At 39.2% G+C, this 16,799-nt stretch overlaps 1 protein-coding gene across 1 annotated transcript in view; it reads left to right on the top strand.

The window, feature by feature from the left end:
• Positions 1-16,799, top strand: part of b4galnt4a (beta-1,4-N-acetyl-galactosaminyl transferase 4a) — a 192,563-nt gene that overhangs the window by 144,902 nt on the left and 30,862 nt on the right. The window contains exon 8 of the mRNA XM_036575784.1: positions 5,494-5,572. Within this exon, the coding sequence (XP_036431677.1) occupies positions 5,494-5,572 (79 nt within the window). The remainder of the gene's footprint in view (positions 1-5,493; positions 5,573-16,799) is intronic.

Here is a 16,799-nt window from a genome sequence, read left to right as displayed (position 1 = left end):
ATAGTTGGCTATATTAGTGATTAGAAATTAGAGAAATTAAAGCCGTATTTTGTTACCTACACATGACAAACTACAACCGGCATGAGAAAGTTCACTGTTAACCAACATGTTGATGGTACCGTATCTGGTAGCTAACATTATTAAGAAATCAGCAGCTACATCAGACTGTATTTTGTCTTATTAACTGTATGAGTAGCTGCCTTTATCCGTTAGCTGGGGTTTGATACAGACAGCCTTTTATAACGTATGTTTAATGTGTGCTTTTACAGTAATCAGTGAGGACAGAGATGCACAAGAGAGACGCAGAGAGAGGTAAAGAAATGAAATCAGTTTGAAACTACTTAATTTAGTGTAGGTTTCAACACGTATCTTCAGCTGAAAATAAACATCTAAATAATTAGTCACATGATTAATTAAATAAACCTAAACAGGATAACTGGAGTGAAATCAGTTTATGAAACAGTAACAGTAGTTTATGGAAGAATAGGGGGATGGGGAAGGAACAAAAGAAAGGAAAAGGTAATTAATAATTATGGATATGTAAAAAAGAGAGCAAGGATTTGGGGAAAAAAACAAAGAAAGAGTTTGTGTAACACTCATATTCAGCAGTTATTTTATTCATAATGAGATGGAGGTCCATTTCTGCAAAATGGACCTCACCAAAACTTTCATCCTAGTTACGGCCCTGACTGGAAATTAAATAAATAAAAGAGAGGTCTCTCTTAATTTACACAGTACTTTATATGGATAGTAATGGCTGCAACTGCATGCTGAAATGTAAAATAACATTGCATCTTTGTCACAGTTGAGCTCTTTGTGGATTTACTGACTTCAATCTCTAGTATTTACACTACAATAACTGTGTAAAACATTGTTATGGCATTTTCGAATATGCTGCAAGCAGAAGGTTAACAGGGTTCCAACTGGCCTTTTCACACAATGAAGCTTTCCAAGACATCTGATGAAGTTTAGCTTCCTTATAAAGCTATAACAGCAGTGAAGTGTGGAATAGCAGGCAGTGGAAAGCTGTTTCGATGGAATGGTATGAAAAGGAAATGGTAACAGTTTTCATCCTTACTTGTGCTTCATACCTGCCTTTTTACCTATGACATTACACTGGTATATAGTGGTTCTCAAACTAGTTCTCAGGATCCCCAGACTGTCCACAGTTTTGTTGGGTCTGAGCAAAGATGTGAACCACCTTGTGGGACCTTGAGGACCTTGTTGAGAACCACTGCTCTGAAGGCAGTAGATGCATTACAGCGTTTAGTTACAGACAAAGTGTTCTACCCATATTTTATCTGATAAACAGCTCGTTTTTTACTGTACCTGTATCATTCTGCCCATGACCTGTTGCTAAGTAACAACAGTGGTCGCCTTGCTCTGTGTTTGTGGTAGAACTGCTTTTCTTCTAGAAGAAATTTTCAGAATATTAAAAAGAAGTATTTGAAATAATACAAAGCTTTTGCAAGCCTGTTGTGTAAAAGCAGTAGAACGCTTGATATTATTTGTCATAACTGACTCTGTTTTCAGTTTTCTATTGCTTATGAATACATTTCCTCAAAGGTCAACAAGTGTAAATCTTTAAATAAGACAAATACACAAACATTATACATCATAAAAAGACACTAAAACTCACTCCAACAAACACAAATAAAAGATTATAGTCTGTAAAAGGACTCAATATGGATAATTGCTTCTATAGAGACACAGTAGCCAATGACAGACTGGTCAGATTCTGTCTGTGTGTGTGTGCTGCGGCTAGTTTATACAGGCGGTGACTCTTTCTGCAGCAGTGCCAGCACGCCTGCTCTGATTGATGAATGGTAGCAGGATATCAGAGCACCGCTGTGTGTCAGGCAGTGAGTGCAGAAGGAAGCTGCTTTGTCAGACACACACACACCTGACTGAGCACTCATCTCATGTCCTGATGCAGCACACGCAGGCTGGCCCACTTACATTTACATTTACATTTACATATATTCATTTGGCAGATGCTCTTATCCAAAGTGATATGCATAATGTGAAAACAGTGGAAGCCAAGCGAAGGCAAAATGACACAGAGAACCTGCAAGGATTTAGGACCTAAAAGACAAGAACGCTACTAAAGCTAGTAAGCGCTGCTTTAAAACAAACTAGTAAACAGGAAACATGACTATCATGCTTAAGTGTGTCAAAGTTAACACATCAAAGCAATAGATGATTAACACCAGTGATTTTTGTCAATTCTATTAGCATATTTTCCTAGTTTGACCCTTCAAACCGTCTGTACTGTTCTAGACCATTCCACATTGTTATTTTGTATTCTCCTCAGTATTCCCCCCAATTTACACTGTTCTAGAATGTTCTGCCCTTATTCATACACTTCCTCCCATTCACACTGTTCTTCAATGTTATTCTCATATTCACACTGTTCTAGAACGTCCCCCTTATTAACATGTTCTCCCCTCATTCACACTGTTCTAGAATGCTCCTCCCACTCACAATTCTAAAATGTTCTCCCCTTATTCATACTGTTGTAGAATGTTCCTTCCATTCACTCTGCTCTAGAATGTCCTCCATCATTTACACTGCTCTAGAATGATCTTCTCATTCACACAGTTATAAAATGTTCCCCCATTTCCTCTGTTCTGGAATGCTCTCTTATTCACACAGTTGTAAAATGTTCCCCCAATCACATGGTTCTAGAATGTCCTCCCCGTTTACACTTTTCCAAAATGCTCTCCCTCATTCACACAGTTCTAAAATGTTCCCCCCATTCTCTCTGTTCTAGAATGCTCTCCCTCATTCACACAGTTTTAAAATGTTCCCTCATTCACACTGTTGTAGAATGTTTCTCCCTTATTCACATTGTTCTATAATGTTCTCCTCTGTTCTGGCCTGTTTTGGCCTTCACACATTCTTTCCAATTTTTGGATTCTTTCTGTAGTTCTCCAGCATCTCACTTTCTGTTTCACACTCTGTGCTCCTCTCCTCCTCTTTCATCCCCTCTTCACTCCTCTCATAAGATGATCAGTTTCTGTCATTCAGACTTTTTCTAAGCTCTCATTGATCTCTGAAAGGTAATAGGATTGTGTATCATGATGGATAGAGTCCTGTTTGGTTTCCTCTTTCTCTCTATCTCTCTCACTTTGTCCTTGGTGTTGCTATTTTTGTTGCTCACTACTTTCTCTCTCTCTCTGTCTCTCTCTCTTTCTCTCTCTCTCTCATGTACACACATACACACACGCACAAACAAGACATTCATGCTCATATCTGAATTATTCATTTCGTGCATCGGCCTTCCTCATGAATATTTATGAGCAAATTTACTCTTTAGAAGCGTCCTGTTGTAAATACCATCTCTCAAATTGCCAGGGTGCTAGGAAACCAAATAAAATAATTAGCGCATGTAAATAAGAGGAGGAGTTTGATGCCAGGTCTTGGCACAGCCTTTCAAACCCCTTTTTGCTCCTCAGATAAAGCTGTATATTTGGCTCCACGTGATGTGAGAAAGCTGACGGTCGTGTTTCGAATGGCACTCTGGGAAGTCTAACGGGGTGTAAAACCAGGCGAGGGTCTAATTCTAAATATCACACAGCAGATGTAGGCCAATTGGAAGAGATGTGTTTTTGATTAGATGAGTGATGCTGCACAGAATGGGAGTGGAGGGGCGTTTAGAAAGTAGGAAACCGGCTTATTCACACAAACTGAAAATGAAGAGGCCACAAATGGAGCTGGCAACATTTGGCATGTTTTCCTCCATTTACCTCTCGTACCTCCATGCCTTACTTTGATTGTCCACTGTAGATGGTCCACCGGGATCAAACATCAGGCGAAGTGTTTTGGTTCTGCAGAAAAAGAGGCAGGGTTAAGGAGGCGGAGCTTGGGGCTCAAGACCTCCTTTTCCCTTCTTTTTTAGCCCTTGTTGGTGCGCGGGGATCAAGGGGATGTTTATGGTCATGTCTGATATCTGTTTTGCTTTGTTATCCTGCTGTATCATGATCTAGGCAGCTAGGTTAACATAAAAAATGACACAAAGATGCTAATGTAGTCCAAATAATGCATCACAGTGGATTTTTTATTACCAGAATGTGAACATTATGATATATGAAAAACACTAGCTACTAATATTGCCAACTGGTTAAATTAAGTCATACATATTGTCTATTATTGTGGTTATTTTGAATTACTTTGAATCTCACAGAAATTATGTTTCACAAAATGTACAGCCTGCAACTAGCCTGAAAGTTTCACCATGTAAAGTCAGCCTAACTTACACTCTAACCTAACCCTAATATCTGACCCTAAAGCCCTTTACTCTCAGGACATTACCTGGATACTTTTACCAGGTTTACCATGTTTGGGCTTTGTCTCATTCACACATGCAGCCTTTAAACAACATTTTTCTAGGATGCACGCTTTCATACTAGCCATGACGTTCCTGTTAAACAGGATGTAACATCGTCAGCATGTCACAAAAACTAAAAACTTGACTGTAAAAACAAACGTCACGCAGATATTTTGCTTTGTCGGCCATGTTGCATTTCTTTTGGACAGAAGCTTCCACGCACCCTGGCAGGGGAGATGTCTACCACATCTAGAGTCATGTGCAAAAAACACTCCCATGCCATTCTAAGATAATGTGTCAGCATTTGTTCGCACATTAGCCGTTTCGTTAATGACCTGGGTGTTGTACTGGCTATTGTACTGGGTTTTGTGAGCCGTTTTGTGAATGACCTGGATATTGTACTGAGTTTCGTGAGCCATTTTGTGAATGACCTGCGTATTGTACTGGCTACTCTACTGGGTTTCGTGAGCCATTTCGTGAATGACCTGGGTATAGTACTGGCTATTCTACTATTCTATTGTACTAGGTCTTGTGCCTATTGATTGTCGTGCTGACACCATTTCAGTTTAATTACCATTAAATACCAGGGTAAAAGTGCACATGTGAATGAGGCTTAGCACTCACTCTAACCCTAACCATAACCTCACCCTTAATGTTTCCAATTTGTATTTTTCTGCATCAATTGATGTGAATTTCATGATGAATGGACCAATAGAAATGGTTCAAGATTACCTAATGTAAATTACACTGACTTACATTAAAATGAAAAGAACGTTTTTGCTTTCTTTTGGTTTTCTTTGGGTTATTTTTTGGGGTTTTAGTTGTTTTTTTTCTTTTTGGACAGTGATGATATGTAAACTAATCAAACAGAAATAAAAGTATTTGCATAGGAAACTAGATGGTAATGGATGTGACTTGCTCACATGAAGTGAAAATGAGGAGGCCACAAATGGATGTTTTATTCTGTTATCGTGTAACATCTTCACCTCCATTTGTGCTGTACCTAATGAGAAATGTGTGCATGTTGTGAATATAAATACTTTACATATATGAACCAATCAAACACAAACCAATGTGTTTCAACAAGAGACTTCCATGCATGGTTGCACATACAAAGTGAACTGATATAGTTGTTCTCTCTGCTCTGTCTTGTGTCTCCTCAGTCTTATCGCCTCCAGAAGATACTACTTCGAGATTCTGCATAAGCAGGATGACAAGGGCTCAGATCATGTGGAGGTTGGGGTGAGTCACAGTGTGTATATTCTGAAGTACTTTCTGTCATATGACTACAACAACACTTCCAAACCAGTCTAGTGGTATGGTCAGTCTGGTCAGATTGGTCAGTCAATCGGTTTGACATTAGTTCTAACAGGCTTTTATACCTTGTATTTCCCTAGCAGCTCTATGTGTGGTGTCAGAAAACACAAACAGTAGACTTTGTTGTAAGTCAGGAAGCATGTGACTAACCATGTGTGTATCTGTTAGTGATTTCCTGTTGTACATTGAAGACAGAGAAGATCAGTAGCATGTGACCAGTCATTGTTGAATTCTGCAACTTAAAGTAGGAAAGAAATAACAAAAACTAAAGAAAGAATATAAAATAACCACAGTTTAATAAAACTAACTGTAGAAATAACCCAGCATTATATCAATCCTGTGTGAACTAACATGTTAGTAAATATCCCTGTCCTGCAAGGAATGGGTTTTTGTTTTTTGTTTTTTTTTGTATTGCAGCAGTTAAAGAAGCATTTCTTCATCCCAAATGACCAGCTGACCACTAGGCTATTGGCCTATCTCAAGTGTGCAATGGCAAACATTCAGAAAACTGTAATACGACAGAAAAAAATACATTGTGGTTTGACTGTATGTGGCAATTTTGATTGGATGTGAACTCCCTGGCTAATAACAATGCTAAAGCACCTTGTGTTCACTAAAAACAGCTAGCTAGATAGTTAGGAACAAAACTACAAGAAACATTTGTGATGATGTCACTGGCCAGCACACATCACCAAGACTGTTTAAGACATTACACCTCATAAGAAAGAGACTTTGCAAGAGATTAATAAATGTGTACACCTTGATTCCATGGAAATGGTGGCACAGGGGCGTCTGTCCCCTTATAGGAGCTGGGAGACGTCACAGCTATCGAGCAATGCCAGAGTAAAACCTGTAGAGAGAAAAGAGAGTTAATTAAAGCTGTAGCTATATGTGAATGTGAATGTACTTACAGGTATAGAAATGAGAAATGGCCATGTAAATATTGTTGATGTTGCAGATGCATATGTTATTGGTTGATGGTAGGCCAGTGAGATATTGTTACCCCTGTAATTTGTATTGGTGTGTTCCAGCCTCAACCAGGGTGGGGCTTAGACTAGAAAGCCAGACCATAACGGTTATTTGGGGGAGTCAAGGGAGTAGGCTCAAGGGCAGTGGTGGACAGTATCTAAGTAAATGTAATTCATTACTGTACTTAAGTAGTTTTTTCGTGTATCTGTACTTTACTGATGTATTTCCATTTTGGGTGACTTTTTACTTTCACTCCACTACATTTCAAAGTCAAATATCTTACTTTTGACTCCACTATATTATGCGAAATCTGTCGTTCCTTTTGGCTTATGTAGGCATAAACACGTAACGTGTCAAAACGATAGAAACGTGAAGCAAACACAATCAGGGTACAGTGCACACTTAGTTTTGAGCTTGTTTTGACCTGTTGGACATACCTTCCCAGTGCAAGTATATGGTTCAATGTCAGTGCAGCAGCATATAATTTTGGGAGTGTCTATTCCAACATAAATGATGGAACTAACCTAACTTTGTGTAAATAGTCCACAATATAGAAATATGTACACAGTTGTGACCGGCATGTGTGTTTTTTCTGAATGTATACAAACACTATTTCATGTTATAGTAAATTTGTTTTTGCTAGTTTCATGTTTATGAACAGAGACCTACAGATGCAGTATAGTAAAGGAAAACTCATTTGTGAACCTGTGTTTAAAGCACGTTTTTATTAAACCTGAACTTGTAACTAAGTTACAAATAAATCTTAAACTGAAACTTTTCATAGCCTCTTGGTTTTACCTAATGGAATTTTTTGCCTTCAGTGTTTTGTGCTTATGATAATTTTAATAGACATCAGTGAAAGACTAATTAATGACATTCTACCAAAATATTGGTTTACCAAGAGTGACACTGGAGTATTTTCTCCTAAAATGAGTTAATAAAGTTAGAGTCTTGTTACAAAAATGGTAATATTACATTAGAGCCCTAATTAATCTTATAGTACTTTTACTTTCAATACTTAAGTACATTTGAAGGCAAATACTTTTGTACTTTTACTCAAGTGAAGGTCTAAAGGGAGGAACTTCTACTTTTACTGGAGTAATATTTTACCTTGGGTATCTCTACTTTAACTCAAGTACATGATTTGTGTACTTCGTCCACCACTGCTCAAGGGAGCCATAGTGTGTAGTCTCTTATTTAGGTACAGCAGGCTGATGTTTAGACTGTGAACATGAATGACTGCCGGATATTAGCTGAGGAGCTAATGGAGTCGCTTTAAGAACCAGTTTTGTGTTTAAACCTCCAGCCCTGCTGTAAATATCGTCTTTGCTGGGCGATCAACACTTAATAAATCACTGAGAGCAGCTGAACTTACCTGGACATGTGTGCAATATTATTTGAAGGGGAACCCAAAGCTTCTTTCCTAATCATAGTCTCACATTATTGGTAACATTGTGTCCCACTACGTATGGGGACGACGATGTACCACAACAATGTTAGCATGTCTTTTCTACTTTTGAGCACAGTAAGCCATGCGTTATGTATGGAACTTTTTAGTGTGAAAACAACATGTAAATCTAGTCGACGCATCAATTTCTGTAATTTATACAGAGAGCTTTAATCTGTGCGAATCAGTGATAAAGAATAGGGGCATCCTGTGATAACATTACCTCACTGACATATGTCCAGAAAACTCTGAATAGTACTTGAATCAGAAGAGCTGAATGAATAATGGTTCGGGGGTTGTGGGTCAGTCATGGCATTTCAGTAACATATTGTCTAAAGCTGACTTTCTGGGTCCTATTCAACAAACAACAGCTCTCTCCCCCTGACGAGCGATGCTGTGAACACACTCACAAATGACAGACTTCATATATTCAATGCCCAGCCTCCAGCTTTTATTGCTGTCTCTGTTGGATGACGCTAATACGGGTGTTAGTCTGTTTGTGTTGTGGGGGGATAAGCTACTGTAATGATTTCAGCGTGGAGGCCCACAGCCGGAGATGGAAAGGAGTACAAAGGAATGATTGAAGTGATTTATACTGGCAGTACGACTCTTTAGTTCAGAGGGAGCAGGCAGCGGCATTGGGAGCGGCCTGATCTGTTCAGCTTTTCAGACTATGACACAGTCTCTGCTGGGCTCAGAATGGAAATCCTTCAAACCTCGGGGTTCAAACTCGCATACAACACTCAACTCTATTATCCATTTGTTTGTTTATCCGTCTTTATCTTATTCAGATAAAATGCTCTGTCTGGCAGAAAAACATGGGCCTTCTTCCAATCCATGTGATCACAGCGCTATTTCCAGCACTGCTGTACTCATATTCTCAACTCCAGCTCATATACATGATGCTCATAACTGCTGTTCAGCTGTATTTAATGTCCTGCAGTTGTTCTAGTTATATTTGCCTGTGTGAAAAGAAGACAGGAAATTAGTTCATGGTTTAAGCAGGGGCGGCACGGTGGCGCAGTGGGTAGCGCGGTCGCCTCACAGCAAGAATGGCCTGGGTTCGATTCCCGGCCGGGTGACCAGGGTCATTTCTGTGTGGAGTTTGCCTGTTCTCCCCGTGTCTGCGTGGGTTTCCTCCGGGTCCCACAGTCCAAAAACATGCAGACATGCTAAATTGCCCCTAGGTGTGTGTGTGTGTGTGAGTGAGTGAGTGAATGTGTATGTCTGTCTGTCTGCCCTGCGATGGACTGGCGACCTGTCCAGGGTGTATCCTGCCTTCCGCCCAATGACAGCTGGGATAGGCTCCAGCACCCCACCGCGACCCAGAAGGATAAGCGGTTTAGATGATGGATGGATGGTTTAAGCAGATAGCTTAACAGTTAGTGTTTGATGCCACTGAGAGAAAAAAAAAAAAAGCAATCATTTCTGCTAGGAAATTTTGAAGCTAGTAATAGCACCTGGGCAGTGCTGACTCTACCTATGAGCGACATAAGCTGCTGCTAGCAACTTTTGTGTTGGTATTAGCCTTGGGACGGTAAACGATATTATCGAATATCGTGATAATTTCAACCAGTGACGATATGAAGTAAATTATCGTTTTTTATCATGTACCCTTGCCATGTGAATTATTCCTATTTTATGTTGTTCTTTGTATTTAACCATTGACTTTTTCTACAAGCATTCTAATCTGTAGTAGGTTAAAATTTTAGACCTAAGCTATAACAGCAAAGACGGCATTTAAGTATAGACCACACAAACATAACTAATTAACTACAAATATACGTTTTAAAACGGCACTTGAAAAGAATAGAATGTAGTGTTTCAGTCTGGCAAAGAATGCTGGGTATAAGAAAATGAAACACTCCGCTACGTGTGACCTTCTCCCTATGGATGAGTTTGTACAGAAGAAGGGTGTTACCACACCCGTTTGGCAATATCTTGGTTTCCAACCAGACGAACACGGAGAACCGTTAGATGTTAACAGTGTTACATGCCGTCTATGCAGAAAACTGATCATCACCAAACGCGGCAATACAGACCTTGAATCCACAGTACGAGCTGCCAAGCCGTAAGTACTTCAGCAAGACAGCGGCGCCTGAGATGTATAATAATGTTAATTGTGCATGAAACAAACTAGGATGTTAGAGACTATAATCATAATAATATTAATAATTATTTGTAGCACGTCATGCGCTAACCCGGGCTCGAGGACGCTGAAGTCAGGAAAAACTTTCGCAGCAGCCATTCCTTTAATATTTGCTTCAAACTCACACAAAATAAACTCAACAAAACCAACCAGCTCTTCAGTCAGTCTCTGTTGCTGCTGCACGTCCCTCTCTTTCTGTTCCCTCTCTGCTTTTTAAAAGCACCCGAGCCGAGAGGGAACGAGAGCTCGCTGCTCCGTCTCCTCGTCACCGCCCCCCAGCTTGCAGCTCGGCCGCCCGAGTCGAACGTGAGGTGTGGTGAAGCGGCCTCGCTGCGGAGCAGGGGGCGGGGCCCGGGCGGCGGAGCTCGGGACTCGCTCCTTGCCCTGGTGCCCCTTGTGGCCGGCGCAATCGTCCTCCGCCTCCCGCCGTCACTCGCGAGACTCGCGACCCTCAACGAAGCTCGGGCTTTGCACTCTTCAATAAAATGATCACGTGACTGAAAGGCCCACTCACTTGAGTACTTTCTTCGTAAATGAATTTTTAATACGATAATATCGTTTTTCGCAGTAATTCTGGAGACGATAATCGTTTGTCTAAATTTACATTGTCGCCCAAGCCTAGTTGGTATTGTACCATAATGTTGTCCAAGATGCTGGAGTGAGGGGAAAGAAGCAGCTGGTAAATCATGTTTTTGAAAAGAGACATGGGGCTGAAATACATAAAAAAATAAGAGCAGATGAGGAGAAAAAATTAAAAGGCAAAGGGGTGTTTTGGGTTTTTTGTGGTGTTAATATTGTACCATTTGTTTTGGCTTGTTGTTGGGCAACAAGAAGTAGTAGATCTTGGATCTGTCAGAAGCAGGTTTAGCTTAGACAGCCTTTCTGACTAAGTTTCAGCTTCACAAAATGTAGCTAACCTGGTTTACATACTCAGGCTGAGAAATCCTCGGGCATGTATCCTCATGTTAATGACCAGACAGGTGCGTGAATCATAAGGAACAGTTGTCAAAGAATAAAAAAGAAATTATATTAGCTAAATACATAGAAAGTAGAGCATTTTAAACAGGAAAAACTCAACGGTGTCACAACTGCCACCAGGATTAGAGCATACTAAGCTTGTAGTTAGCTAGGTAAGCAAGAAATACTGTGTGGAGAGACAGATCATCAAGAATGCTGAGATCATACGTAATTTAAAGTGTAAATTACTAGATCCCTGAATGAGCATCCTATTGTCAGAGACAGCTTGGGGTAGTTATTATGGGGTAGGTATTATTTAGCCTCTAATTTTACAGTATATCTGCTAGCAAGATGGGGGCCCTAAAGATCCCTGCTTAGGGCTCCCAAAAGACTCAGAAATAATTTAGTTTAGTAAAAGAATGGGGAGAATTTTGGCCATAGGCTTTTGATGTTGATGTTGCACAAAAGCAGCTACACTGTGGCCCAGAGGGCTGTCAATATAACATTTAAACTGTAATATTCCTTAAATAAAATAAAAAAAAAACATTTGAATTTAGAAAGAGTCTGTTTGACAAGTTCAGAGCCTCTGCTGTGCCCCCCTCTAAGTTTCTGGCCAAAACTTATATGACATTACCACACATGATGGCTACCAAACGCATGGTATAATATGGTATTACTGACCATAAAAAAACAAAAAGGTCTAGTTTTGCTTTAATTAGAGTTTTAAAATGTATGGGCATATTTGCATCTGCCTTTAGCTACTCTGTTGTTCTGAATGAAGTGATATGAGTATTTTATTAGTGAAATATCGCTAATAGGCAGAAATTTGTACTTGTGTAAGATATCTGCTTCAGATGGCAGGCTTTTTCTAACAATCGATCCCAAATGTGAATACTTTGCAACATACAGCTAATTATCACGAAATGCTAGAAATTAGCTAAGTAAGCTGCTAGGTTAGCTGTTTGGCAAAGTGCTGCTACACATCTACTGTGCCTGTTACAGACTTTTTTTTTGCTACACTTGGTGTGCATGTACTTTCAGTAGCTTAAATTTCATTGGTGTGAAGTTTTATGAAAATGTCATTCTTGAAGGATTAAGAATTACTGGTTTATAACAGCATGAAGATGCTTGATATAAAAAAAAATGTCTGATCCCATTGGACAGCCCTAGTGAGCTATGAAAGAATAACATCAGTAAGTAATATTAAATGTTTATTAAACATGTTTTTGTGTTTTGCCAACATTAATAAACATAAAATAAAAAAGATAAAACAACAGTAGGTCTATGCCATCAAAACATGAAGGTAATACTTTGGTAAGTACTAAAGTATGTGACTCCTGAAGGTTCTCTTTCCATGCAAATTTCCTCAACTCCATCTCAGTTTGGTTACGTGATAAACAAGGAAGGCTAGTGGGTTCATTTACAACAACAAAAAGACCAGTTCATAATCACAGACACCTGGGTAACTGATTACAGATGCCCAAGCCTTTTCAGAGGTGCAGCAAGATTTTAGAACTTGATGTTCAATTGATTTGCTCCCTGCATGGGAAATGAAAAATGAGGAAAAAAGACAGAGTGGATTTGAACAAATAAATGGAAATAGAGAACCCCTCCATTTATTCTTTCCATGCATGAATTACTGAAAATCACTTTGACAGAGGGGACATTGAGAAATGTCTGAATAGAGTGCAGCATGCTTTTTCTCTGTGGATATTACTTCAGAGATGAGCTCAGCTCTATAGCGAGGAGGACTATATAGTGCCGTACATTTGCACCAGGAGGAAAAATGGGAACTCTTTCCATCTTTCCAACTATCTGTCCATCTGTTCTTTTCTGTCATACCCCATCTCGCTCCTCTCTTTTCCCCTTTTCACAATAGCTATAAATTGCAATTTCCACCTGTTTTGAAGGGCCCTCAGTTGAACTATGCATTTTCTTTCTTCAATAACATTGATAGAATGATGATATTTCAGTGGAAATGTGTATAATTAACAAAATCAAAGTGAACTGGATTTATGTTGCTAGTACAATAACAATTATAGAAATGTTTTTATTATGGTTAGATGTTTTTTTGTGGTGACTGCATGATACCATAGCTACAATTAGTTAACCAAGTTGACTACATCGATTATAAAAAAAAAAAGATCAATCATTAAACTTGTGTAAGAATAGAAAAACATGTTAAAGATGACAAGTTAAATAAGAAAACAAAATAGTCACTACATAATAAATTAAGACATACAATAAACTTTTTTCATTCATTTTATTAACTCTTTGGATGCTTTACTAAATAATGAAAAGTTTTCTTTTTTAACTCTCCAATTTGTTGCATTCAGTTTTATTTTTGATTCATCAATTTCACATTTTTAGCTGAGAAGTAATTGGAACAGTAATGTAAACAAAAGCAGTTTAGTGTTTTGATGGTGACTTTGCAAATTCAGTTTTCTTGTTTTTAAACTTCTTTCTGAAAGGAACAGAAGCATGATCATGAGATCTGTCGAATGATCGGCAAAATAGTCAGTAGATTAACTGATTACAGTAATAATCCTTGACAGCAGCTCTAGTTAACACTTGCCAGCTAGCTAAAGTTAACTAAAACATAACATTACTGCATTAACCAACTAACAAACCTAACTGGTTAGTTTTTATTGATGTTGGCAAGACAATAGCTAGCTATCTTCTCATTTTGTTGTTGACTGCATGATATTTAAAGTGTGTATTGCAAAACAATCACTTTTTGCCAAGATAAAACATAAGCATCTTGCTTACAACATCAAAACAGCAAAATCAGATCTCAGAAAGTGGACTGAGGAACCTTCACAGCTCTCAATCTTAAAGGGGAATCTCAATTTTTCTGCATAATCTGCATAATTGGGTCCTTCAGAGTGGATTGATGTGATGTTCTTCTTCATAGAGAAGTTTACCAACTCTGATTTCTTTACAGTGGTGACAGGAACGATGGGTCAAAATGACTACAATGCAAATATACCCATTTTTTTACTATCCAAAACACGTGTCTTCTGAGTTTCATTTGTAATGTTGATAATGGGAAAAATTTTAGTAAATCCATGAAAATACATGGGTAAAGTGGTCCTTTGTAGATGACTAATAAACTCTTATTAGATTATCAGTAACATATCAACAACATATCAGTGAAGTAGCAGCAGTGAAGCATCTGAATACACTGAAGTAAATATCTTGTAGATGTTCTGTTGACAAATTACTTACATTAAGTAGATGTGTTTTTAATATGTTATCTCCATTATGCACAACCTAACCTTACCCAGCCTTACCCAAAACCTAACCCTAACCCTTGTCCTAATCCTAACCTTAACCTCAACTCAAAACCTAAACCTAACCCTGGCCCTAATCCTAACACTAACCTTAAGCTCAACACAAAACCTAATCCTAACCCTCATGTGTGCTTAAAATGTTACTGAGAGTCTGTTAAGTGTTTGTTTCGTCTACAAGAACCACTCAAAATAAAGTGTCACCTAAATATTTGTATATTTTACTTCAAGATCATAAAACACTGTCCCAGGCATCAGTCTGTGTATTCATAACCATGTTGTGTTTTAACTTTCTTTGAAGGAGCTTCAAAAGTTTCAGACATCTCGTTCTTATCACCACCACTGTGAATAATTCTGACTTGATAAGCATCTTTGGAACGGAGTATTCCGCATCATACTACTTTGAATGACTTTGTTTACATCTCAATGATTTAATTATGCTGAAATTTGGGAATGTCGGTGGAATGCCCCTTTAGGTGTTTTGTGGTAGGAGTGGTAGAAAAAGTTACATGAAAAATATCTTTTTGTTATGCGGATTTTTTATGTTCAAATAGAAAGTGAGATGAAACAGCACATTGACTCCACCCCTAATAAAAGTGATCCACCTGCTACGTTGTGTAGGCCCCTATGGCTTGAACTACTGGTTGGGAACTTTGTGGAAACTTGTATAGTGATAAAACAGAAACAGCAGTCATTCATTCACTGCCACTTCCTGTCTCGCACTGACACGGAAGACAGAACTCTCACATAATTCTGGATTGTGTGCGTGTGAGAAGCTGCAGGGGAGAGAAAATAGAGAAGAAAACGAGAACAGGATCATTACTCTTGACGTTGTTATTGTGGCTTAGCAGACTGTGGCTGAGAACATTGGCTATTAATGAACTGTTTTATTGGCCCAACCTGATGAGCTCTCCAGAGTCCTCCCAATTAGCCCTTAACTTCCTATCACTGCCAGCGCACCGACATCACACCCTTTCACTCCACTCATATCAAACACTGCACGCTATGGTTTATGCAGTCACCTCCTGCTAACTCCAATCTTAGCTTTTAGCATTTTTCCTAATATGTGAATATCTGTGTGCTTGTGTTTGTATCCTGTCATCATGTTTGTTGCATGTGGAATAAGGTCTGCTTTGTTTACTCACTTATTTATTCATCTGTTTATTCGCTAATCAGCCCTGGTTGACGGCTCTAGTGCTTGAGGCTGGGCGAGGAGAGCGTTTCGGACATGATGAGCACTCGCAGGGCTTTGTGGGTAGCGCTGGCGGAAATCATCAGCGTGGTGAGAGAAATGAATTTTATCACATTAGGAGCCAAAAATAACAGGCTCAACCCTGCCCAATAAGCCCAACAGCAAGGACACAGAGAGGAAGAGAGAGAGACAGAGGGGGAGAGAGTGCAGCAGTGCGTTCGGGTAATGCCGATTTCATGCAGATCTGCACACTCGCTGATCTTCAAATCACTGCATCGTAGAACTCTGCATGTATATGACACATACTGGTAATGTGGACATGCATCCCAAATGCATCCACAACACTTGAGCCAGAAAGATTAGAATCAGGTGCCGTCGGCCATCCATTCTATCAAAGGGAAGAGAAAACTCAAAAATAGCTTCTAACCAGTGTTTCATAATTCTCCACAGTAGCCATCTCTGCCTTCGCTGTGATGTCACGCTTGGAGGACAGTTGTTGCTTCTTTGTCTTTGTTCTTTCTCTCCTCGCCGAAGCGTCCTACAGTGGGTCTCCCATGGCAACACTCCTCTGCTCTGTGGGCTTTGATTGGTGGAAGGGCCTGAAGTCAAGAGCAAAAGACAAAAGCCAAATTCAGCCTGAAGAGTGTGAGTGAACTGAGTGCCTGAGGACTAATGATACGTGTGATGAGGAAGATGGAAAGCAACACCATTCCTTTGGGTTCACTTAAGCTGAACTGTGTTTTTTCTTGAAAAACTGACTGTAGAAAGAGACAGGAAGGTCAGCCACCTGTGGAATGTAGAAGCTTAAAAGACAGTCTGAATAATTAGTATTTTCATCATATTTTATCGCTTTAAGCCCATTTCACAAAAGAAATTGTTGTAATTAGTGATGTGCATTCCGACTTAATACCGCAGGGAACAAAAAGCAACAACACGAAAAAGAGAAAAAACAGACTTCATCCAAAATTAAAGTAGGCCTGTGGGCTTACTTTTTAGATGATATATCTGGAGGTGAACATTTGAAAACGTTTTAATATTCAAAAATTGCCATGGGAAGTTGGTAGGTTTTGTATCTGATGAGTAATAGAAGCTGCGTCTTCAGAAAAGCTAATGTTAATGAGCTAACACTAACCACTACAATGTAGACT

Source organism: Colossoma macropomum, unplaced genomic scaffold, assembly GCF_904425465.1.
Source record: "Colossoma macropomum unplaced genomic scaffold, Colossoma_macropomum, whole genome shotgun sequence".
Taxonomy (NCBI): domain Eukaryota; kingdom Metazoa; phylum Chordata; class Actinopteri; order Characiformes; family Serrasalmidae; genus Colossoma; species Colossoma macropomum.
This window is presented reverse-complemented; position numbering and strand designations above follow the sequence as displayed.